Source organism: Gymnogyps californianus, chromosome 13 (assembly GCF_018139145.2).
Source record: "Gymnogyps californianus isolate 813 chromosome 13, ASM1813914v2, whole genome shotgun sequence".
NCBI lineage: Eukaryota > Metazoa > Chordata > Aves > Accipitriformes > Cathartidae > Gymnogyps > Gymnogyps californianus.
This window is the reverse complement of record NC_059483.1, coordinates 20,250,253-20,273,906: the sequence shown is the minus strand read 5'-3', so window position 1 is coordinate 20,273,906 and position 23,654 is coordinate 20,250,253. Positions and strand designations below refer to the sequence as shown.

Below are 23,654 nucleotides of genomic sequence, written 5' to 3'. Positions count from 1 at the left end.
AGGAAACATCCTTGACGCTATCTCAGAACAGCAGGCTGCGGGGCCAGCGAGGCCCGAAGCACACGGCCGTGGTGCTGGGCAGCCAGCCAAGGCCAGCCCGCAAGGAGGGAGGTCTGGGGAAGGTGCTGCCGACCCCTGGGGAGAAGACAACCCTATGGGCCCAGCCCCTAACGCTGCCCCTCGAGAAAGGGACAGGAGGAGGAGGAAGCCGACAAATGAGCAAGGAGTCTGCCAGTGCAGAGATTAACGGCCAACTTTATTGTGCCGGTGGAGGGGGATCAGGGCCAGCACTCGGGGACGGCGCACGGCTGGTCCCGCGGCGGCGCCCGGGCCGGCTGTAGGGATCTGGGGCCCGACGTCGCAACCGGGAGCGATTTCGCATGCGGTCGGGCCCAGGGGGGCTGGAGCTTCTGCCACTCTCAAGCACTGGAGAGCCACAGGAGGCCCCCGATGGCAGCTGGCTGCCAGTGCTGGGGCTGCTGGCCCCGGGTGCTGGGGAGCCGTGGGACAGCCCCAGCTCTGCCGCGCTGGGGGTGCTGCTCTCAGCACTTGGTGCTGGCGCGCGGCTGCTCTCACGGCGTCTTCTGGGCCGGCTGTAGGGATTTTGGGCCCGACGTTGCAAGCGGGAGCGGTCTCGCGCCCGCTCGGGCCCAGGGCGGGTGGAGCGGAGGCTGCCCTGAAGTGCTGGAGAGCTGCAGGAGGACCCTGATGGCAGCTGGCTGGCGGTGCTGGGGCTGCTGGTCTCCAGTGCCGGGGAGCCGTGGGACGGACCCAGCACCGCCTGGCTGGGGGTGCTGCTCTCAGCACTTGGTGCTGGCAGGCGGCTGCTCTCACGGCGTCTTCTGGGCCGGCTGTAGGGATTTGGGGCCCGACGTTGCAACCGGGAGTGATTTCGCATGCGGTCGGGCCCAGGTGGGCTGGAGCAGCTGCTGCTCTCAAGCACTGGGGAGCTGTGGGACAGCCCCGATGCCGCCTGGCTACCAGTGCTAGGGCTCCTGGTCTCCGGTGCTGGGGAGCCGTGGGACGGCCCTAATGCCGCCTGGCTGCCAGTGCTGGGGCTCCTGGTCTCCGGTGCCGGGGAGCTGTGGGCGGGCCCCGATCCTGACTGGATGGCAGTGCTGGGGCCGGCAAGCTCTGAGCTGGCACTGGAGGCTGTAAGGGGAAGCAGGAAGGTCAAGGGCACGGCCCCCAGGCCCGGGGCAGGATAGGTCAGAGCGGTGCCCCCAGCCCTCCTGGAGCAGAGAGGCTCTGCCAAGCCCACCCTGGGCACCCGCTGCCAGGCCTTGCCTGGCCCCTGGCCCCAGCCCAGGGCCACCCGGGCGCTTTGCCTCTTACCGGTACCCAGGCCAGCACAGCTGTCACACTCCCAGCTGGCTGTGCTGTGCTTCATGAAGGAGCAGCGTCTGTGGGTGCCCTCGGCAGCGCAGGAGCAGCACAGGAGCAGTTGCCAGGGCCTGGGGAGGCAAACGGGTTCATGGCTCTGAGGACAAAGTGACCGCAGCACGGGATTGTCCGGCAGAGCTCTTGTTCTCAGTCCTTCCGCTTCGAGCCCTTGGCGAGACAGAGATCGCGTGCGGAGCCCCGGGGTGCAGCTTTGGCAACTTACCCCTCTTCCTCTGCCCGCTCCCTGCCTCCTGGACAAAGGCACTCACTGGCATCGCAGCGGCTGTGCCTCTCATATAATTGTTCATAGGCACCGTCGTCCTCCCATGATGGTCCTCTTTTATTGAAGGAAGGGAAAACCTATGAGCCCCTGCTGCCCTGGCATAAGGCAGAGGCAGGGCGTCCCTGCTCTTCTCCCCCTGCCCTGTTTCCGACTGCCCTATGAAGCTGAAGCCCAGACTCACGGGACAGCGGAGGGCCAGGACTGCTGGGGCAGCCCCTGGTACGGCACAGCGCTTGCACCCTCCTCTCTTTTGAGCTGGGAAGCAAAAAAAACCAACCTCCTAGGAACTCGGATCCCCATGGTGAGCATTTCTGTCAGAAATCGATATTCATTTTGACAATGTGGGCAGCAGAAGCCGGAGAAGCCAGCGTGGATAGCCTGCTTCTGGATGCAGCCCCTGTGGAACCAGGCGTGTTTGCACGCCGGGCACACCATGGTGTCATAGGACTTTCTGTGCCCCACAAGGTCCAGGCAGATGAGGCAGGTGGTGTTCTCCTCCGGAGCCGCCTCCACTGCCTGCTCCGGGCGGTGCTCCCAGCAGAAGGACCTGGGGGGAAGAGGAAAGGGATGGGCGAGGTGAGACCTGCTGGGTCCTTCCCCGGTGGTGGCGAGGAGGGAAGAGGAGGTGTGAAGGAGCCCCAGACCTTGTCTGGCTCTGCCTCTGACCGGCTACTGGGAAGTGTCACTGCAGGTTCATTTCTTGTTTTGCTGCTGCTGGCAGGAAGGGGACGGAAGGCGAGGAGCCTCCCCTGTGAAGGGCCAGCTGCCCCTACCTGTAGAGCCCAAAGAACTGGGTGACACATCCACCCTCCACGGCACAGGGGAGATGGAAGCTGCGGTCGCAGCCCGTCTCCCGGCAGGTGATGGCGGCCCCACTCTCGCCACAGACGAAGCAGTGCTGGAAAGAGCACAGCAGCCCCCATCAGCGGCAGCCTCAGGGCCTCCTCAGCCAGCCCCACGCCTCCGGGCAGGGCGCAGGATGTGGCCGCTGCTGGGTCACACCCCGCAGATGCGCCCGGCGGATGAGGCTCCTGTGCTGGAGCCTCTGTGGAGCTGCTGGGAGCCAGACTTCTGCCCCAGAGCTGGTTGGAAGGGCTGGGATTTCTTTCTTGGGGTCTGGGCTAAGCTCCCGCAAACCTCTCCTGGCACAGATCTCCCTGTTCTTGTCTGGTCCTCACCTTCTGCGCTGCCTGCTTGATCCTGCGTCTAATATCCTCAAGGGGAACTCCATCCCTACTCCCTTCCTGAAAAATCCCATTGCCTAAAAACTGCAGAAGAGAAAAGACGAGGAGCTGATGAGGAGAGTGTGGCAGGGACTGCCTGTCGGAAAGCTGGAGGAGGGAGCCCCGGAGGAACTCACCAGGCAAAACTTATGGGCACAGAGCCCTTGCTTCTGCAGTTTGTGCCCGCAGATATCCGGGTCAGCCTCTGCCCGGCGACACAGCATGCATGCTGGAGGGGAGAGAGCAAATGCCAGTGGGAATGAGCACCTCTGTGGGGCCGGGGGAAGGGTCCCTGAGGGATTGCCCCCAAGGGCTGCTCTGTCCCTGCCTAGCTGGCTGATGGGCAGGGCTGGAGGCCTTGGGGAGGAAGGGGGCATGGCAGGCACGGGTGTCCCGGCAGGCGCCCAGTGCCCGGCCTGGGCCCCGCTTGCTGAGGAAAGGAGGGGCCCTGCCCCGGGGCTGTTGGGGAGCTCCTGCCTCCCCCTGCCACCGCTCTCGGCCCCACGCTGACCAGCCCGACAACCCCTCTGCTGTGCTGCACGAGGGGTACTTTGCTCTCACCCTGCTCCGTCAAGTCAGGGGCCTTCCGCTTCCTTGCAGACATGGCGCACGTCAACGGTGAGCGCTTGGAGAGTCCCTGTCCCAGCAGCGCCGGGGTGTCTCCTCCAAATGCTCCTCTGCTGACTCTGAGGGAGAAGCAGGACGCGGGTGAGGGAGAAGCGAGACGCGGGTGAGCTTGCAGCACAGGCCCAGAGCCCCGAGGCGTGGGGCCCCCCTCCTCCTCGGCAGCCCCGCGCAAGCCCTGTCCTTCCCCTGCTCTCTCCTCACCTCACCAGGTCGCACTGACGCACGGCCTGTGCCCAGCCTTTCTTTTTGTTGGCTTGGCCCCGCGGGTCACAGTGGCCACTGTGACATCAGCACCGCTGGCCTGCGTGCGCCCCAAATACGGGCAGGGACGCCCTCAGCCGCCTGCCCCCCACTGTGCCTCGGAGAAAGGCAAAATCTGAGTGGGTACAGGCCTGGGCAGCCTGCTCCAGGGGACCCTGCTTGAGCAGGCGCTTGGACTAAATGGTGTCAAGAGCTGCCTTCCTGCATGACATACAGCGTTGTTTGCCTCTGCATGTGTTTCCAGCTCAGGGGTGCAGAATATAGCAGTAGTGGGGTTGGTTTACAGACTTCAGTTTTGTTTTTTCGAAGGAATATCAGATGGCAAAATCCCCAGCTCCTGTTCAAAACAGGAGTCCAAACTGAGTGAGACATGAGGCCAAGGAAGCACTGCCCCTACTTGATGGGCCATCCCTTGGGGTCCAGACCCTGGGGTACGGCCAGCCTCAGGGGCAGTTCAGCCTTTGCCCTGGGGGAGCTTCCTGGGGGGCTCTGGCCCATGCCAGTGAGTGGCCACCACCCCTAGGGTCTGCCCAGAGGAGCGACCCCAGCCTTTCGGACCTTTCGGACTATGGCTGGCAAAACACTCTGAGCTGACGGGAGAGGTTTGGCAAGATTTAGAGCGCTGAGTCACAGACTCTAACCCCAACAGCTTTCCCTCCCCACTTCTCCAGCAGGGAAGTCCCCAAAATCACCTGTAAAGGCATGGCCAGGCCGAGAGCTGCCCAGGAGAGGGGCTCCCCTGCTCTCTTTGCTCGCATATGCGCCTTTCTGGCGCTTCCGAAGCTGCCCCACAGCCACTTGCAGTTCCCTGCCCCACCAAGGAAAGGCTCACACTGACTCTGAAGGGCAGGAAATCCCGTGGGGTGGCTGTACAGATTTGAACAACCCTCTGCTCTTCAGGCAAACTACAGGCGGTCTTACGGTGTGTGCATTAGGCGCCTTCCTGCTAGGCCTTAATGCAGCCTGGAAGGTGCTGCGTTCCAGGAGGGAGCAGCTGTCCTCTCGGAGGAAGGCAGGGGAACCCGGGAGACCTGATGGGCTTTTCTGCCAACCAAGAGGCAATGAAGGAGGAAAGGAGGTATAGAGGGTCCAAGAGAGAACTCGGTGGCAGCGCTTTGTCCTTCTCTTCTTGACTGCCGTGATTGGGAAGACGTGAGGTCTAGACATGGCCAGGACAGGTAGTGCTCTTCAGGGGGATTGCGACGTGAGCTCTGAGGCACTGCCGAGCAACGGAGCTCGAATGGAGCTGGCCCAAGAGCCGTGGTCATGCGCAGCCTCGCTCTGAACCGAGGTGCTTGTTCCCTGGCACCGTTCACCTCTGTCGGCATCTCGCTAACGGAGCTCTGTAATGCCCTGGCGTCGGAAGGCCGAGCGAAATCTCAGAAAGCCTGGTGAGAGGGAAACCCTGAGCACCAGAGTTTGGCTTGGAAGGTGGCTGGTAGAAGAGGATGGCTGAGGACGCTCTAAAAGCAGGAACTGAAGGAGGCAGCCTGGGAAGCCTCTAGTCACTCTCAGCAGTGTCAGCCAGCTAGTATTGTAGAAGGGCTTCTGGGGGTTTCAGGTTTCTGTCTTGGTCCTGAATTGCATTTCGGACCTGGATTCGCCAATACTGGATTTCGCATTCCTTTTTTCCTACTCCGCTTGTGCCTGAGACTCCGTCTGGTTTTTGTCCTGGTGTCGCAGGTGAATTATTCAGAGGAGTCATCGTTGTGGGGTTAACTAAAAGGGCTTTATTAATGGTTAAGCGATGATCAAATGGTAAGTAATCGATGATCGAATGAAAATGAAATGGTCATCAAATGGTGATTAAAGCCATAATTGAATGGTAATTAGAATCATAGCATCATTTAGGTTGGAAAAGACCCCTAAGATCATCGAGTCCAACCGTTAACCCAACACTGCCAAGTCCACCACCAAACCGTGTCCCTAAGCGCCACGTCTACACGTCTTTCAAATACCTCCAGGGATGGTGACTCAACCACTTGCCCGGGCAGCCTGTTCCAAGGCTTGACAACCCTCGGCCCATCGACCCAGCCTGTCCGGATCCCTCTGTAGAGCCTTTCTACCCTCAAACAGATCAACACTCCCACCCACCGCCTCCAAAGCTGCCCCACAGCCACTTGCAGTTCCCTGCCCCACCAAGGAAAGGCTCACACTGACTCTGCAGGGCAGTTTATTGCCATGGAAAAAGGCCACTTCCGCCGGGAGTCCCCAGCTTGCGGTCCCGCTGCTTTTTGTTCCAGAGGCAGCACATCACCAAAGCGCTAAGGAGTTCAGGAGAAAGGTGTTGGGCCACCTGCGCCAGTTAGGTGCCGTCCTGAGGTCCTGTGCTGTGCCCCGGCCACCCACCGCGGCTGAGCGGATGGGATGTGCGAGCCCAGGCCAGGCTCAAAGGTCGCTGCTGTCCCCTGTACCGGGGAGCCCAGAACCGGAGGCAGTACTGCAGATGCAGCCCTCCCGGTGCGGCGCAGAGAGGAAGGCTCACCTTCCCCGACCTGCTGGCAGCGCTCCCCGTGCCGGGGGCAGGAGCCGAGACTTCCCTTGGCCAGGGCTGGAGCCCTGGAGTCGCACTGCCTGAAGGGCACCTTTGGGCCACCAGTGCCACCCTCGACGGCTGCCCCGGGGGACCGGCATGTGACTCTGCACTTGCTGCAGGAGCAGCCGCAACGGTTACGTGGGTGCCGAGGGCTCGGGCCCCCGCCTCGGCACTTCACACCCACCCCTGCGAGGCGGTGGGCGTCTCAGAGTGGGTGGCAGGCGGCCGAGGGCGTCCCTGCCCGTATTTGGGGCGCACGCAGGCCAGCGGTGCTGATGTCACAGTGGCCACTGTGACCCGCGGGGCCAAGCCAACAAAAAGAAAGGCTGGGCACAGGCCGTGCGTCAGTGCGACCTGGTGAGGTGAGGAGAGAGCAGGGGAAGGACAGGGCTTGCGCGGGGCTGCCGAGGAGGAGGGGGGCCCCACGCCTCGGGGCTCTGGGCCTGTGCTGCAAGCTCACCCGCGTCTCGCTTCTCCCTCACCCGCGTCCTGCTTCTCCCTCAGAGTCAGCAGAGGAGCATTTGGAGGAGACACCCCGGCGCTGCTGGGACAGGGACTCTCCAAGCGCTCACCGTTGACGTGCGCCATGTCAGTTGGCAAGGAGAAGGCCCCTGACTCGATGGAGCAGGGTGAGAGCAAAGTACCCCTCGCGCAGCACAGCAGAGGGGTTGTCGGGCTGGTCAGCGTGGGGCCGAGAGCGGTGGCAGGGGGAGGCAGGAGCTCCCCAACAGCCCCGGGGCAGGGCCCCTCCTTTCCTCAGCAAGCGGGCCCAGGCCGGGCACTGGGCGCCTGCTGGGACACCCGTGCCTGCCATGCCCCCTTCCTCCCCAAGGCCTCCAGCCCTGCCCATCAGCCAGCTAGGCAGGGACAGAGCAGCCCTTGGGGGCAATCCCTCAGGGACCCTTCCCCCGGCCCCGCAGAGGTGCTCATTCCCGCTGGCATTTGCTCTCTCCCCTCCAGCATGCATGCTGTGTCGCCGGGCAGAGGCTGACCCGGATATCTGCGGGCACAAACTGCAGAAGCAGGGGCTCTGTGTCCATGTGTTTTGCCTGGTGAGTTCCTCCGGGGCTCCCTCCTCCAGCTTTCCGACAGGCAGTCCCTGCCACACTCTCCTCATCAGCTCCTCGTCTTTTCTCGTCTGCAGTTTTTTGCCAACGAGCTTTTTCAGCAACGGGTCAAGGAAGTAGGCCTCATGGGATTTCTCCCGAGGATATTCGACGTACAGTCGAGCGGGCAGCGCAGAAGGTGAGGACCAGACAAGAACAGGGAGATCTGTGCCAGGAGAGGTTTGCGGGAGCTTAGCCCAGACCCCAAGAAAGAAATCCCAGCCCTTCCAACCAGCTCTGGGGCAGAAGTCTGGCTCCCAGCAGCTCCACAGAGGCTCCAGCACAGGAGCCTCGTCCGCCGGGCGCATCTGCGGGGTGTGACCCAGCAGCGGCCACATCCTGCGCCCTGCCCGGAGGCGTGGGGCTGGCTGGGGAGGCCCTGAGGCTGCCGCTGATGGGGGCTGCTGTGCTCTTTCCAGCACTGCTTCGTCTGTGGCGAGAGCGGGGCCGCCATCACCTGCCGGGAGACGGGCTGCGACCGCAGCTTCCATCTCCCCTGTGCCGTGGAGGGTGGATGCGTCACCCAGTTCCTTTATCAGTACAGGTACCTCCTCTGCCCTCCTCGCCACCACCGGGGAAGGACCCAGCAGGTCTCACCTCGCCCATCCCTTTCCTCTTCCCCCCAGGTCCTTCTGCTGGGAGCACCGCCCGGAGCAGGCAGTGGAGGCGGCTCCGGAGGAGAACACCACCTGCCTCATCTGCCTGGACCTCGTGGGGGACAGAAAGTCCTACGGCACCATGGTGTGCCCGGCGTGCAAACACGCCTGGTTCCACAGGGGCTGCATCCAGGTAGGAGCCGTTGCCTCGCCCCCGGGGCACGGCAGGCGCTCAGCAGCACCGGGGCCTCACTCATGCCCCTTCTGTTTCTCCTGCAGGGACAGGCTGTGCGCGCTGGCATTTCCTGCTTCCAGTGCCCCTCTGCAGAGACAGGGATGCATTTCTCCCGGAAATGCTCACCGTGGGGATCCGAATCCCCTTCAGGTTGGTGTCCTTCTGCCGGCTCACAAGACAGGGGGGTGCAAGCGCTGTGCCGTGCCAGGGGCTGCCCAGCAGTCCTGGCCCTCCGCTGTCCCGTGAGTCTGGGCTTCAGCTTCACAGGGCAGTCGGAAACAGGGCAGGGGGAGAAGAGCAGGGACGCCCTGCCTCTGCCTTATGCCGGGGCAGCAGGGGCTCATCAGTTCTCCTTTCTCCATCAGACTGCCATCATGGGAGAGCGGGCATGCATACGCAGCACTAGGCGAGAGGCACAGCCGCTGCGATGCCAGTGAGTGCCTTTGTCCAGGAGGCAGGGAGCGGGCAGAGGAAGAGGGGTAAGTTGCCAAAGCTGCACCCCGGGGCTCCGCACGCGATCTCTGTCTCGCCGAGGGCTCGAAGCGGAAGGACTGAGAACAAGAGCTCTGCCGGACAATCCTGTGCTGCGGTCACTTTGTCCTCAGAGCCATGAACCCGTTTGCCTCCCCAGGCCCTGGCAACTGCTCCTGTGCTGCTCCTGCGCTGCCGAGGGCACCCACAGACGCTGCTCCTACTTGAGGAACAGCACGGCCAGCTGGGAGTGCGACAGCTGTGCTGGCCTGGGTACCGGTAAGAGGCAAAGCGCCCGGGTGGCCCTGGGCTGGGGCCAGGGGCCAGGCAAGGCCTGGCAGCGGGTGCCCAGGGTGGGCTTGGCAGAGCCTCTCTGCTCCAGGAGGGCTGGGGGCACCGCTCTGACCTATCCTGCCCCGGGCCTGGGGCCGTGCCCTTGACCTTCCTGCTTCCCTTACAGCCTCCAGTGCCAGCTCAGAGCTTGCCGGCCCCAGCACTGCCATCCAGTCAGGATCGGGGCCCGCCCACAGCTCCCCGGCACCGGAGACCAGGAGCCCCAGCACTGGCAGCCAGGTGACATCAGGGCAGCTTCTCGGATCTCCCGCACCGGCGTCCAGCAGCCCTAGCACTGCCAGCCAGGCGGCATCGGGGCTGTCCCACGGCTCCCCAGCGCCAGAGACCAGCAGCCCTAGCACCGGCAGCATGGCGGCATCGGGGCCGTCCCACGGCTCCCTAGAACTGGAAACCAGCAGCCCCAGCACCGGTAGCCAGGCAGCATCGGGGCCATCCCACAGCTCCCCAGTGCTTGAGGGCAGCAGCTGCTCCAGCCCACCTGGGCCCGACCGCATGCGAAATCACTCCCGGTTGCAACGTCGGGCCCCAAATCCCTACAGCCGGCCCAGAAGATGCCGTGAGAGCAGCCGCCTGCCAGCACCAAGTGCTGAGAGCAGCACCCCCAGCCAGGCGGTGCTGGGTCCGTCCCACGGCTCCCCGGCACCGGAGACCAGCAGCCCCAGCACCGCCAGCCAGCTGCCATCAGGGTCCTCCTGCAGCTCTCCAGCACTTCAGGGCAGCCTCCGCTCCACCGCCCTGGGCCCGAGCGGGCGCGAGACCGCTCCCGCTTGCAACGTCGGGCCCAAAATCCCTACAGCCGGCCCAGAAGACGCCGTGAGAGCAGCCGCGCGCCAGCACCAAGTGCTGAGAGCAGCACCCCCAGCGCGGCAGAGCTGGGGCCGTCCCACGGCTCCCCAGCACCCGGGGCCAGCAGCCCCAGCACTGGCAGCCAGCTGCCATCGGGGGCCTCCTGTGGCTCTCCAGTGCTTGAGAGTGGCAGAAGCTCCAGCCCCCCTGGGCCCGACCGCATGCGAAATCGCTCCCGGTTGCGACGTCGGGCCCCAGATCCCTACAGCCGGCCCGGGCGCCGCCGCGGGACCAGCCGTGCGCCGTCCCCGAGTGCTGGCCCTGATCCCCTCCACCGGCACAATAAAGTTGGCCGTTAATCTCTGCACTGGCAGATTCCTTGCTCATTTGTCGGCTTCCTCCTCCTCCCGTCCCTTTCTCGAGGGGCAGCGTTAGGGGCTGGGCCCATAGGGTTGTCTTCTCCCCAGGGGTCGGCAGCACCTTCCCAGACCTCCCTCCTTGCGGGCCGGCCTTGACCGGCTGCCCAGCGCCACGGCCGTGTGCTTCGGGCCTCGCTGGCCCCGCAGCCTGCTCAGTTTCCCCGGGGAAGTTCACACCCACCCCCGGCACCGGGGGTCTCTGCCCCTGCCCCCCGGGACGGCCCGGAGGGTGGCCCGGCACGGCCCAGCCGGCGCCACCGCCCGTCTCCCGGCAATGTGGGCTGCGCCCGCCCACCGGGCATGGCCCTTGCGGCTCGCCCCCCAAAATCACCCGCCACGGCCCCAGCGACTTTGGACGCGCTTCAACTCTGTTTCCTTCTGGACAAGGCTATAACCAATTGCCTATCCTCGTTGCCTCGGTTAGGGAGAACTGTGGCAAAGGGGCAAAGCTACTTTTCTTTACAAGTTCAGTTCAGTGTCACGTCTATATTTGTGACATGAAGATTTCTGTAGACTGTGTTTGTGCAGTAGCCAAAGGGCATTCCCGCTCCCCAGTTCCGGGTCCTGTTCCCCAACACGATTGCTGCTGTACCAGCTGAAGGCTTCCTTCTTGCACTGTAAGCCAAGAAATCCTTTTCAATAGAGCTTGCAAACACCTGGTAAGGAATTGACTCCACAGAGTTCAGGAGAGTCAGAGCAGTACCTGTTACTGAGGGCCTGAGTCCCGTCATACGCCCTTTAGAGCAAAAAATCACATGGGCTCTACGGGAGGGAACAAGGGGCCTGGGAAGCATCAGTCATCTGAAAGGATTTCCCTCCTGTTGGAGACCAGCAAGTACCAGTCATCCAAAAGGATTTCCCTCCTGTTGGAGACCAGCAAGTACCTTTCTAGTGCCGGAAGGAGAAAAGACTTGGTTGCAGAGCGACTGCTGAGCAGCTCTGTGGAAGCTGGCGGAGAGCTGGAAGGCTGAATCAAAGAATAACGGTGACCAAAGCGCGCAGGAAATCCCGTGGGGTGGCTGTACGGATTTGAACAACCCTCTGCTCTTCAGGCAAACTACAGGCGGTCTTACGGTGTGTGCATTAGGCGCCTTCCTGCTAGGCCTTAATGCAGCCTGGAAGGTGCTGCATTCCAGGAGGGAGCAGCTGTCCTCTCGGAGGAAGGCAGGGGAACCCGGGAGACCTGATGGGCTTTTCTGCCAACCAAGAGGCAATGAGGAAGGAAAGGAGGTATAGAGGGTCCAAGAGAGAACTCGGTGGCAGCGCTTTGTCCTTCTCTTCTTGACTGCCGTGATTGGGAAGACGTGAGGTCTAGACATGGCCAGGACAGGTAGTGCTCTTCAGGGGGATTGCGACGTGAGCTCCGAGGCACTGCCGAGCAACGGAGCTCGAATGGAGCTGGCCCAAGAGCTGTGGTCATGCGCAGCCTCCCTCTGAACCGAGGTGCTTGTTCCCTGGCACCGTTCACCTCTGTCGGCATCTCGCTAACGGAGCTCTGTAATGCCCTGGCGTCGGAAGGCTGAGCGAAATCTCAGAAAGCCTGGTGAGAGGGAAACCCTGAGCACCAGAGTTTGGCTTGGAAGGTGGCTGGTAGAAGAGGATGGCTGAGGACGCTCTAAAAGCAGGAGCTGAAGGAGGCAGCCTGGGAAGCCTCTAGTCACTCTCAGCAGTGTCAGCCAGCTAGTATTGTAGAAGGGCTTCTGGGGGTTTCAGGTTTCTGTCTTGGTCCTGAATTGCATTTTGGACCTGGATTTGCCAATACTGGATTTCGCATTCCTTTTTTCCTACTCCGCTTGTGCCTGAGACTCCGTCTGGTTTTTGTCCTGGTGTCGCAGGTGAATTATTCAGAGAAGTCATCGTTGTGGGGTTAACTAAAAGGGCTTTATTAATGGTTAAGCGATGATCAAATGGTAAGTAATCGATGATCGAATGAAAATGAAATGGTCATCAAATGGTGATTAAAGCCATAATTGAATGGTAATTAGAATCATAGCATCATTTAGGTTGGAAAAGACCCTAAGATCATCGAGTCCAACCGTTAACCCAACACTGCCAAGTCCACCACCAAACCGTGTCCCTAAGCGCCACGTCTACACGTCTTTCAAATACCTCCAGGGATGGTGACTCAACCACTTGCCCGGGCAGCCTGTTCCAAGGCTTGACAACCCTCGGCCCATCGACCCAGCCTGTCCGGATCCCTCTGTAGAGCCTTTCTACCCTCAAACAGATCAACACTCCACCCACCGCCTCCAAAGCTGCCCCACAGCCACTTGCAGTTCCCTGCCCCACCAAGGAAAGGCTCACACTGACTCTGCAGGGCAGTTTATTGCCATGGAAAAAGGCCACTTCCGCCGGGAGTCCCCAGCTTGCGGTCCCGCTGCTTTTTGTTCCAGAGGCAGCACATCACCAAAGCGCTAAGGAGTTCAGGAGAAAGGTGTTGGGCCACCTGCGCCAGTTAGGTGCCGTCCTGAGGTCCTGTGCTGTGCCCCGGCCACCACCGCGGCTGAGCGGATGGGATGTGCGAGCCCAGGCCAGGCTCAAAGGTCGCTGCTGTCCCCTGTACCGGGGAGCCCAGAACCGGAGGCAGTACTGCAGATGCAGCCCTCCCGGTGCGGCGCAGAGAGGAAGGCTCACCTTCCCCGACCTGCTGGCAGCGCTCCCCGTGCCGGGGGCAGGAGCCGAGACTTCCCTTGGCCAGGGCTGGAGCCCTGGAGTCGCACTGCCTGAAGGGCACCTTTGGGCCACCAGTGCCACCCTCGACGGCTGCCCCGGGGACCGGCATTTGACTCTGCACTTGCTGCAGGAGCAGCCGCAACGGTTACGTGGGTGCCGAGGGCTCGGGCCCCCGCCTCGGCACTTCACACCACCCCTGCGAGGCGGTGGGCGTCTCAGAGTGGGTGGCAGGCGGCCGAGGGCGTCCCTGCCCGTATTTGGGGCGCACGCAGGCCAGCGGTGCTGATGTCACAGTGGCCACTGTGACCCGCGGGGCCAAGCCAACAAAAAGAAAGGCTGGGCACAGGCCGTGCGTCAGTGCGACCTGGTGAGGTGAGGAGAGAGCAGGGGAAGGACAGGGCTTGCGCGGGGCTGCCGAGGAGGAGGGGGGCCCCACGCCTCGGGGCTCTGGGCCTGTGCTGCAAGCTCACCCGCGTCTCGCTTCTCCCTCACCCGCGTCCTGCTTCTCCTCAGAGTCAGCAGAGGAGCATTTGGAGGAGACACCCCGGCGCTGCTGGGACAGGGACTCTCCAAGCGCTCACCGTTGACGTGCGCCATGTCAGTTGGCAAGGAGAAGGCCCCCGACTCGATGGAGCAGGGTGAGAGCAAAGTACCCCTCGCGCAGCACAGCAGAGGGGTTGTCGGGCTGGTCAGCGTGGGCCGAGAGCGGTGGCAGGGGGAGGCAGGAGCTCCCCAACAGCCCCGGGCAGGGCCCCTCCTTTCCTCAGCAAGCGGGGCCCAGGCCGGGCACTGGGCGCCTGCTGGGACACCCGTGCCTGCCATGCCCCCTTCCTCCCCAAGGCCTCCAGCCCTGCCCATCAGCCAGCTAGGCAGGGACAGAGCAGCCCTTGGGGGCAATCCCTCAGGGACCCTTCCCCCGGCCCCGCAGAGGTGCTCATTCCCGCTGGCATTTGCTCTCTCCCCTCCAGCATGCATGCTGTGTCGCCGGGCAGAGGCTGACCCGGATATCTGCGGGCACAAACTGCAGAAGCAGGGGCTCTGTGTCCATGTGTTTTGCCTGGTGAGTTCCTCCGGGGCTCCCTCCTCCAGCTTTCCGACAGGCAGTCCCTGCCACACTCTCCTCATCAGCTCCTCGTCTTTCTCGTCTGCAGTTTTTTGCCAACGAGCTTTTTCAGCAACGGGTCAAGGAAGTAGGCCTCATGGGATTTCTCCCCGAGGATATTCGACGTACAGTCGAGCGGGCAGCGCAGAAGGTGAGGACCAGACAAGAACAGGGAGATCTGTGCCAGGAGAGGTTTGCGGGAGCTTAGCCCAGACCCAAGAAAGAAATCCCAGCCCTTCCAACCAGCTCTGGGGCAGAAGTCTGGCTCCCAGCAGCTCCACAGAGGCTCCAGCACAGGAGCCTCGTCCGCCGGGCGCATCTGCGGGGTGTGACCCAGCAGCGGCCACATCCTGCGCCCTGCCCGGAGGCGTGGGGCTGGCTGGGGAGGCCCTGAGGCTGCCGCTGATGGGGGCTGCTGTGCTCTTTCCAGCACTGCTTCGTCTGTGGCGAGAGCGGGGCCGCCATCACCTGCCGGGAGACGGGCTGCGACCGCAGCTTCCATCTCCCCTGTGCCGTGGAGGGTGGATGCGTCACCCAGTTCCTTTATCAGTACAGGTACCTCCTCTGCCCTCCTCGCCACCACCGGGGAAGGACCCAGCAGGTCTCACCTCGCCCATCCCTTTCCTCTTCCCCCCAGGTCCTTCTGCTGGGAGCACCGCCCGGAGCAGGCAGTGGAGGCGGCTCCGGAGGAGAACACCACCTGCCTCATCTGCCTGGACCTCGTGGGGGACAGAAAGTCCTACGGCACCATGGTGTGCCCGGCGTGCAAACACGCCTGGTTCCACAGGGGCTGCATCCAGGTAGGAGCCGTTGCCTCGCCCCCGGGGCACGGCAGGCGCTCAGCAGCACCGGGGCCTCACTCATGCCCCTTCTGTTTCTCCTGCAGGGACAGGCTGTGCGCGCTGGCATTTCTTGCTTCCAGTGCCCCCTCTGCAGAGACAGGGATGCATTTCTCCCGGAAATGCTCACCGTGGGGATCCGAATCCCTTCAGGTTGGTGTCCTTCTGCCCGGCTCACAAGACAGGGGGTGCAAGCGCTGTGCCGTGCCAGGGGCTGCCCAGCAGTCCTGGCCCTCCGCTGTCCCGTGAGTCTGGGCTTCAGCTTCACAGGGCAGTCGGAAACAGGGCAGGGGGAGAAGAGCAGGGACGCCCTGCCTCTGCCTTATGCCGGGGCAGCAGGGGCTCATCAGTTCTCCTTTCTCCATCAGACTGCCATCATGGGAGAGCGGGCATGCATATGCAGCACTAGGCGAGAGGCACAGCCGCTGCGATGCCAGTGAGTGCCTTTGTCCAGGAGGCAGGGAGCGGGCAGAGGAAGAGGGGTAAGTTGCCAAAGCTGCACCCGGGGCTCCGCACGCGATCTCTGTCTCGCCGAGGGCTCGAAGCGGAAGGACTGAGAACAAGAGCTCTGCCGGACAATCCTGTGCTGCGGTCACTTTGTCCTCAGAGCCATGAACCCGTTTGCCTCCCCAGGCCCTGGCAACTGCTCCTGTGCTGCTCCTGCGCTGCCGAGGGCACCCACAGACGCTGCTCCTACTTGAGGAACAGCACGGCCAGCTGGGAGTGCGACAGCTGTGCTGGCCTGGGTACCGGTAAGAGGCAAAGCGCCCGGGTGGCCCTGGGCTGGGGCCAGGGGCCAGGCAAGGCCTGGCAGCGGGTGCCCAGGGTGGGCTTGGCAGAGCCTCTCTGCTCCAGGAGGGCTGGGGGCACCGCTCTGACCTATCCTGCCCCGGGCCTGGGGCCGTGCCCTTGACCTTCCTGCTTCCCCTTACAGCCTCCAGTGCCAGCTCAGAGCTTGCCGGCCCCAGCACTGCCATCCAGTCAGGATCGGGGCCCGCCCACAGCTCCCCGGCACCGGAGACCAGGAGCCCCAGCACTGGCAGCCAGGTGACATCAGGGCAGCTTCTCGGATCTCCCGCACCGGCGTCCAGCAGCCCTAGCACTGCCAGCCAGGCGGCATCGGGGCTGTCCCACGGCTCCCCAGCGCCAGAGACCAGCAGCCCTAGCACCGGCAGCATGGCGGCATCGGGGCCGTCCCACGGCTCCCTGAACTGGAAACCAGCAGCCCCAGCACCGGTAGCCAGGCAGCATCGGGCCATCCCACAGCTCCCCAGTGCTTGAGGGCAGCAGCTGCTCCAGCCCACCTGGGCCCGACCGCATGCGAAATCACTCCCGGTTGCAACGTCGGGCCCCAAATCCCTACAGCCGGCCCAGAAGATGCCGTGAGAGCAGCCGCCTGCCAGCACCAAGTGCTGAGAGCAGCACCCCAGCCAGGCGGTGCTGGGTCCGTCCCACGGCTCCCCGGCACCGGAGACCAGCAGCCCCAGCACCGCCAGCCAGCTGCCATCAGGGTCCTCCTGCAGCTCTCCAGCACTTCAGGGCAGCCTCCGCTCCACCGCCCTGGGCCCGAGCGGGCGCGAGACCGCTCCCGCTTGCAACGTCGGGCCCAAAATCCCTACAGCCGGCCCAGAAGACGCCGTGAGAGCAGCCGCGCGCCAGCACCAAGTGCTGAGAGCAGCACCCCCAGCGCGGCAGAGCTGGGGCCGTCCCACGGCTCCCCAGCACCGGGGCCAGCAGCCCCAGCACTGGCAGCCAGCTGCCATCGGGGCCTCCTGTGGCTCTCCAGTGCTTGAGAGTGGCAGAAGCTCCAGCCCCCCTGGCCCGACCGCATGCGAAATCGCTCCCGGTTGCGACGTCGGGCCCCAGATCCCTACAGCCGGCCCGGGCGCCGCCGCGGGACCAGCCGTGCGCCGTCCCCGAGTGCTGGCCCTGATCCCCTCCACCGGCACAATAAAGTTGGCCGTTAATCTCTGCACTGGCAGATTCCTTGCTCATTTGTCGGCTTCCTCCTCCTCCCGTCCCTTTCTCGAGGGGCAGCGTTAGGGGCTGGGCCCATAGGGTTGTCTTCTCCCCAGGGGTCGGCAGCACCTTCCCCAGACCTCCCTCCTTGCGGGCCGGCCTTGACCGGCTGCCCAGCGCCACGGCCGTGTGCTTCGGGCCTCGCTGGCCCCGCAGCCTGCTCAGTTTCCCCGGGGGAAGTTCACACCCACCCCCGGCACCGGGGTCTCTGCCCCTGCCCCCGGGACGGCCCGGAGGGTGGCCCGGCACGGCCCAGCCGGCGCCACCGCCCGTCTCCCGGCAATGTGGGCTGCGCCCGCCCACCGGGCATGGCCCTTGCGGCTCGCCCCCAAAATCACCCGCCACGGCCCCAGCGACTTTGGACGCGCTTCAACTCTGTTTCCTTCTGGACAAGGCTATAACCAATTGCCTATCCTCGTTGCCTCGGTTAGGGAGAACTGTGGCAAAGGGGCAAAGCTACTTTCTTTACAAGTTCAGTTCAGTGTCACGTCTATATTTGTGACATGAAGATTTCTGTAGACTGTGTTTGTGCAGTAGCCAAAGGGCATTCCCCGCTCCCCAGTTCCGGGTCCTGTTCCCCAACACGATTGCTGCTGTACCAGCTGAAGGCTTCCTTCTTGCACTGTAAGCCAAGAAATCCTTTTCAATAGAGCTTGCAAACACCTGGTAAGGAATTGACTCCACAGAGTTCAGGAGAGTCAGAGCAGTACCTGTTACTGAGGGCCTGAGTCCCGTCATACGCCCTTTAGAGCAAAAAATCACATGGGCTCTACGGGAGGGGAACAAGGGGCCTGGGAAGCATCAGTCATCTGAAAGGATTTCCCTCCTGTTGGAGACCAGCAAGTACCAGTCATCCAAAAGGATTTCCCTCCTGTTGGAGACCAGCAAGTACCTTTCTAGTGCCGGAAGGAGAAAAGACTTGGTTGCAGAGCGACTGCTGAGCAGCTCTGTGGAAGCTGGCGGAGAGCTGGAAGGCTGAATCAAAGAATAACGGTGACCAAAGCGCGCAGGAAATCCGTGGGGTGGCTGTACGGATTTGAACAACCCTCTGCTCTTCAGGCAAACTACAGGCGGTCTTACGGTGTGTGCATTAGGCGCCTTCCTGCTAGGCCTTAATGCAGCCTGGAAGGTGCTGCATTCCAGGAGGGAGCAGCTGTCCTCTCGGAGGAAGGCAGGGGAACCCGGGAGACCTGATGGGCTTTTCTGCCAACCAAGAGGCAATGAGGAAGGAAAGGAGGTATAGAGGGTCCAAGAGAGAACTCGGTGGCAGCGCTTTGTCCTTCTCTTCTTGACTGCCGTGATTGGGAAGACGTGAGGTCTAGACATGGCCAGGACAGGTAGTGCTCTTCAGGGGGATTGCGACGTGAGCTCCGAGGCACTGCCGAGCAACGGAGCTCGAATGGAGCTGGCCCAAGAGCTGTGGTCATGCGCAGCCTCCCTCTGAACCGAGGTGCTTGTTCCCTGGCACCGTTCACCTCTGTCGGCATCTCGCTAACGGAGCTCTGTAATGCCCTGGCGTCGGAAGGCCGAGCGAAATCTCAGAAAGCCTGGTGAGAGGGAAACCCTGAGCACCAGAGTTTGGCTTGGAAGGTGGCTGGTAGAAGAGGATGGCTGAGGACGCTCTAAAAGCAGGAGCTGAAGGAGGCAGCCTGGGAAGCCTCTAGTCACTCTCAGCAGTGTCAGCCAGCTAGTATTGTAGAAGGGCTTCTGGGGGTTTCAGGTTTCTGTCTTGGTCCTGAATTGCATTTTGGACCTGGATTTGCCAATACTGGATTTCGCATTCCTTTTTTCCTACTCCGCTTGTGCCTGAGACTCCGTCTGGTTTTTGTCCTGGTGTCGCAGGTGAATTATTCAGAGAAGTCATCGTTGTGGGGTTAACTAAAAGGGCTTTATTAATGGTTAAGCGATGATCAAATGGTAAGTAATCGATGATCGAATGAAAATGAAATGGTCATCAAATGGTGATTAAAGCCATAATTGAATGGTAATTAGAATCATAGCATCATTTAGGTTGGAAAAGACCCTAAGATCATCGAGTCCAACCGTTAACCCAACACTGCCAAGTCCACCACCAAACCGTGTCCCTAAGCGCCACGTCTACACGTCTTTCAAATACCTCCAGGGATGGTGACTCAACCACTTGCCCGGGCAGCCTGTTCCAAGGCTTGACAACCCTCGGCCCATCGACCCAGCCTGTCCGGATCCCTCTGTAGAGCCTTTCTACCCTCAAACAGATCAACACTCCCACCCACCGCCTCCAAAGCTGCCCCACAGCCACTTGCAGTTCCCTGCCCCACCAAGGAAAGGCTCACACTGACTCTGCAGGGCAGTTTATTGCCATGGAAAAAGGCCACTTCCGCCGGGAGTCCCCAGCTTGCGGTCCCGCTGCTTTTTGTTCCAGAGGCAGCACATCACCAAAGCGCTAAGGAGTTCAGGAGAAAGGTGTTGGGCCACCTGCGCCAGTTAGGTGCCGTCCTGAGGTCCTGTGCTGTGCCCCGGCCACCCACCGCGGCTGAGCGGATGGGATGTGCGAGCCCAGGCCAGGCTCAAAGGTCGCTGCTGTCCCCTGTACCGGGGAGCCCAGAACCGGAGGCAGTACTGCAGATGCAGCCCTCCCGGTGCGGCGCAGAGAGGAAGGCTCACCTTCCCCGACCTGCTGGCAGCGCTCCCCGTGCCGGGGGCAGGAGCCGAGACTTCCCTTGGCCAGGGCTGGAGCCCTGGAGTCGCACTGCCTGAAGGGCACCTTTGGGCCACCAGTGCCACCCTCGACGGCTGCCCGGGGGACCCGGCATTTGACTCTGCACTTGCTGCAGGAGCAGCCGCAACGGTTACGTGGGTGCCGAGGGCTCGGGCCCCGCCTCGGCACTTCACACCCACCCCTGCGAGGCGGTGGGCGTCTCAGAGTGGGTGGCAGGCGGCCGAGGGCGTCCCTGCCCGTATTTGGGGCGCACGCAGGCCAGCGGTGCTGATGTCACAGTGGCCACTGTGACCCGCGGGGCCAAGCCAACAAAAAGAAAGGCTGGGCACAGGCCGTGCGTCAGTGCGACCTGGTGAGGTGAGGAGAGAGCAGGGGAAGGACAGGGCTTGCGCGGGGCTGCCGAGGAGGAGGGGGGCCCCACGCCTCGGGGCTCTGGGCCTGTGCTGCAAGCTCACCCGCGTCTCGCTTCTCCCTCACCCGCGTCCTGCTTCTCCCTCAGAGTCAGCAGAGGAGCATTTGGAGGAGACACCCCGGCGCTGCTGGGACAGGGACTCTCCAAGCGCTCACCGTTGACGTGCGCCATGTCAGTTGGCAAGGAGAAGGCCCCGACTCGATGGAGCAGGGTGAGAGCAAAGTACCCCTCGCGCAGCACAGCAGAGGGGTTGTCGGGCTGGTCAGCGTGGGGCCGAGAGCGGTGGCAGGGGGAGGCAGGAGCTCCCCAACAGCCCCGGGGCAGGGCCCCTCCTTTCCTCAGCAAGCGGGGCCCAGGCCGGGCACTGGGCGCCTGCTGGGACACCCGTGCCTGCCATGCCCCTTCCTCCCCAAGGCCTCCAGCCCTGCCCATCAGCCAGCTAGGCAGGGACAGAGCAGCCCTTGGGGGCAATCCCTCAGGGACCCTTCCCCGGCCCCGCAGAGGTGCTCATTCCCGCTGGCATTTGCTCTCTCCCCTCCAGCATGCATGCTGTGTCGCCGGGCAGAGGCTGACCCGGATATCTGCGGGCACAAACTGCAGAAGCAGGGGCTCTGTGTCCATGTGTTTTGCCTGGTGAGTTCCTCCGGGGCTCCCTCCTCCAGCTTTCCGACAGGCAGTCCCTGCCACACTCTCCTCATCAGCTCCTCGTCTTTTCTCGTCTGCAGTTTTTTGCCAACGAGCTTTTTCAGCAACGGGTCAAGGAAGTAGGCCTCATGGGATTTCTCCCCGAGGATATTCGACGTACAGTCGAGCGGGCAGCGCAGAAGGTGAGGACCAGACAAGAACAGGGAGATCTGTGCCAGGAGAGGTTTGCGGGAGCTTAGCCCAGACCCCAAGAAAGAAATCCCAGCCCTTCCAACCAGCTCTGGGGCAGAAGTCTGGCTCCCAGCAGCTCCACAGAGGCTCCAGCACAGGAGCCTCGTCCGCCGGGCGCATCTGCGGGGTGTGACCCAGCAGCGGCCACATCCTGCGCCCTGCCCGGAGGCGTGGGGCTGGCTGGGGAGGCCCTGAGGCTGCCGCTGATGGGGGCTGCTGTGCTCTTTCCAGCACTGCTTCGTCTGTGGCGAGAGCGGGGCCGCCATCACCTGCCGGGAGACGGGCTGCGACCGCAGCTTCCATCTCCCCTGTGCCGTGGAGGGTGGATGCGTCACCCAGTTCCTTTATCAGTACAGGTACCTCCTCTGCCCTCCTCGCCACCACCGGGGAAGGACCCAGCAGGTCTCACCTCGCCATCCCTTTCCTCTTCCCCCCAGGTCCTTCTGCTGGGAGCACCGCCCGGAGCAGGCAGTGGAGGCGGCTCCGGAGGAGAACACCACCTGCCTCATCTGCCTGGACCTCGTGGGGGACAGAAAGTCCTACGGCACCATGGTGTGCCCGGCGTGCAAACACGCCTGGTTCCACAGGGGCTGCATCCAGGTAGGAGCCGTTGCCTCGCCCCCGGGGCACGGCAGGCGCTCAGCAGCACCGGGGCCTCACTCATGCCCCTTCTGTTTCTCCTGCAGGGACAGGCTGTGCGCGCTGGCATTTCCTGCTTCCAGTGCCCCCTCTGCAGAGACAGGGATGCATTTCTCCCGGAAATGCTCACCGTGGGGATCCGAATCCCCTTCAGGTTGGTGTCCTTCTGCCCGGCTCACAAGACAGGGGGGTGCAAGCGCTGTGCCGTGCCAGGGGCTGCCCAGCAGTCCTGGCCCTCCGCTGTCCCGTGAGTCTGGGCTTCAGCTTCACAGGGCAGTCGGAAACAGGGCAGGGGGAGAAGAGCAGGGACGCCCTGCCTCTGCCTTATGCCGGGGCAGCAGGGGCTCATCAGTTCTCCTTTCTCCATCAGACTGCCATCATGGGAGAGCGGGCATGCATATGCAGCACTAGGCGAGAGGCACAGCCGCTGCGATGCCAGTGAGTGCCTTTGTCCAGGAGGCAGGGAGCGGGCAGAGGAAGAGGGGTAAGTTGCCAAAGCTGCACCCCGGGGCTCCGCACGCGATCTCTGTCTCGCCGAGGGCTCGAAGCGGAAGGACTGAGAACAAGAGCTCTGCCGGACAATCCTGTGCTGCGGTCACTTTGTCCTCAGAGCCATGAACCCGTTTGCCTCCCCAGGCCCTGGCAACTGCTCCTGTGCTGCTCCTGCGCTGCCGAGGGCACCCACAGACGCTGCTCCTACTTGAGGAACAGCACGGCCAGCTGGGAGTGCGACAGCTGTGCTGGCCTGGGTACCGGTAAGAGGCAAAGCGCCCGGGTGGCCCTGGGCTGGGGCCAGGGGCCAGGCAAGGCCTGGCAGCGGGTGCCCAGGGTGGGCTTGGCAGAGCCTCTCTGCTCCAGGAGGGCTGGGGGCACCGCTCTGACCTATCCTGCCCCGGGCCTGGGGGCCGTGCCCTTGACCTTCCTGCTTCCCCTTACAGCCTCCAGTGCCAGCTCAGAGCTTGCCGGCCCCAGCACTGCCATCCAGTCAGGATCGGGGCCCGCCCACAGCTCCCCGGCACCGGAGACCAGGAGCCCCAGCACTGGCAGCCAGGTGACATCAGGGCAGCTTCTCGGATCTCCCGCACCGGCGTCCAGCAGCCCTAGCACTGCCAGCCAGGCGGCATCGGGGCTGTCCCACGGCTCCCCAGCGCCAGAGACCAGCAGCCCTAGCACCGGCAGCATGGCGGCATCGGGGCCGTCCCACGGCTCCCTAGAACTGGAAACCAGCAGCCCCAGCACCGGTAGCCAGGCAGCATCGGGGCCATCCCACAGCTCCCCAGTGCTTGAGGGCAGCAGCTGCTCCAGCCCACCTGGGCCCGACCGCATGCGAAATCACTCCCGGTTGCAACGTCGGGCCCCAAATCCCTACAGCCGGCCCAGAAGATGCCGTGAGAGCAGCCGCCTGCCAGCACCAAGTGCTGAGAGCAGCACCCCCAGCCAGGCGGTGCTGGGTCCGTCCCACGGCTCCCCGGCACCGGAGACCAGCAGCCCCAGCACCGCCAGCCAGCTGCCATCAGGGTCCTCCTGCAGCTCTCCAGCACTTCAGGGCAGCCTCCGCTCCACCCGCCCTGGGCCGAGCGGGCGCGAGACCGCTCCCGCTTGCAACGTCGGGCCCAAAATCCCTACAGCCGGCCCAGAAGACGCCGTGAGAGCAGCCGCGCGCCAGCACCAAGTGCTGAGAGCAGCACCCCCAGCGCGGCAGAGCTGGGGCCGTCCCACGGCTCCCCAGCACCCGGGGCCAGCAGCCCCAGCACTGGCAGCCAGCTGCCATCGGGGGCCTCCTGTGGCTCTCCAGTGCTTGAGAGTGGCAGAAGCTCCAGCCCCCCTGGGCCCGACCGCATGCGAAATCGCTCCCGGTTGCGACGTCGGGCCCCAGATCCCTACAGCCGGCCCGGGCGCCGCCGCGGGACCAGCCGTGCGCCGTCCCCGAGTGCTGGCCCTGATCCCCCTCCACCGGCACAATAAAGTTGGCCGTTAATCTCTGCACTGGCAGATTCCTTGCTCATTTGTCGGCTTCCTCCTCCTCCCGTCCCTTTCTCGAGGGGCAGCGTTAGGGGCTGGGCCCATAGGGTTGTCTTCTCCCCAGGGGTCGGCAGCACCTTCCCCAGACCTCCCT

General features: G+C 63.4%; 3 protein-coding genes and 1 pseudogene across 3 annotated transcripts; 3 read left to right on the top strand and 1 right to left on the bottom strand.

Annotated features, from left to right (window-relative positions):
• Window positions 1–256: 256 nt before the first annotated feature.
• On the bottom strand, window positions 257–3,493 carry LOC127021709 (PHD finger protein 7-like). Its single transcript, XM_050904906.1, has 9 exons — window positions 3,451–3,493; window positions 3,027–3,118; window positions 2,845–2,934; window positions 2,440–2,564; window positions 1,944–2,213; window positions 1,607–1,720; window positions 1,336–1,454; window positions 1,107–1,152; window positions 257–719 (listed from the first exon to the last, which is right to left on the bottom strand). The coding sequence occupies exons 1-9, from the start codon at window positions 3,491–3,493 to the stop codon at window positions 257–259; spliced, it is 1,362 nt and encodes a 453-aa protein (XP_050760863.1).
• Window positions 3,492–10,220, top strand: LOC127021708 (PHD finger protein 7-like). The gene is given in 14 exon segments (XM_050904905.1): window positions 3,492–3,619; window positions 6,818–6,942; window positions 7,274–7,365; window positions 7,458–7,512; window positions 7,515–7,558; window positions 7,839–7,963; window positions 8,046–8,208; window positions 8,295–8,334; window positions 8,337–8,400; window positions 8,616–8,729; window positions 8,882–9,000; window positions 9,182–9,239; window positions 9,489–9,741; window positions 10,008–10,220. Coding segments are annotated over 14 exon segments (1,593 nt in total).
• Window positions 10,221–13,548: 3,328 nt separating this feature from the next.
• Window positions 13,549–16,861, top strand: LOC127021707 (PHD finger protein 7-like; annotated as a pseudogene).
• Window positions 16,862–20,224: 3,363 nt separating this feature from the next.
• On the top strand, window positions 20,225–23,503 carry LOC127021706 (PHD finger protein 7-like). Its single transcript, XM_050904904.1, has 11 exons — window positions 20,225–20,234; window positions 20,565–20,656; window positions 20,749–20,850; window positions 21,131–21,255; window positions 21,337–21,499; window positions 21,586–21,692; window positions 21,909–22,022; window positions 22,175–22,293; window positions 22,477–22,534; window positions 22,784–23,036; window positions 23,303–23,503. Exons 1-11 carry the CDS (start codon window positions 20,225–20,227, stop codon window positions 23,501–23,503), a joined length of 1,344 nt encoding a protein of 447 aa, XP_050760861.1.
• The last annotated feature ends 151 nt before the right edge of the window (window positions 23,504–23,654 follow it).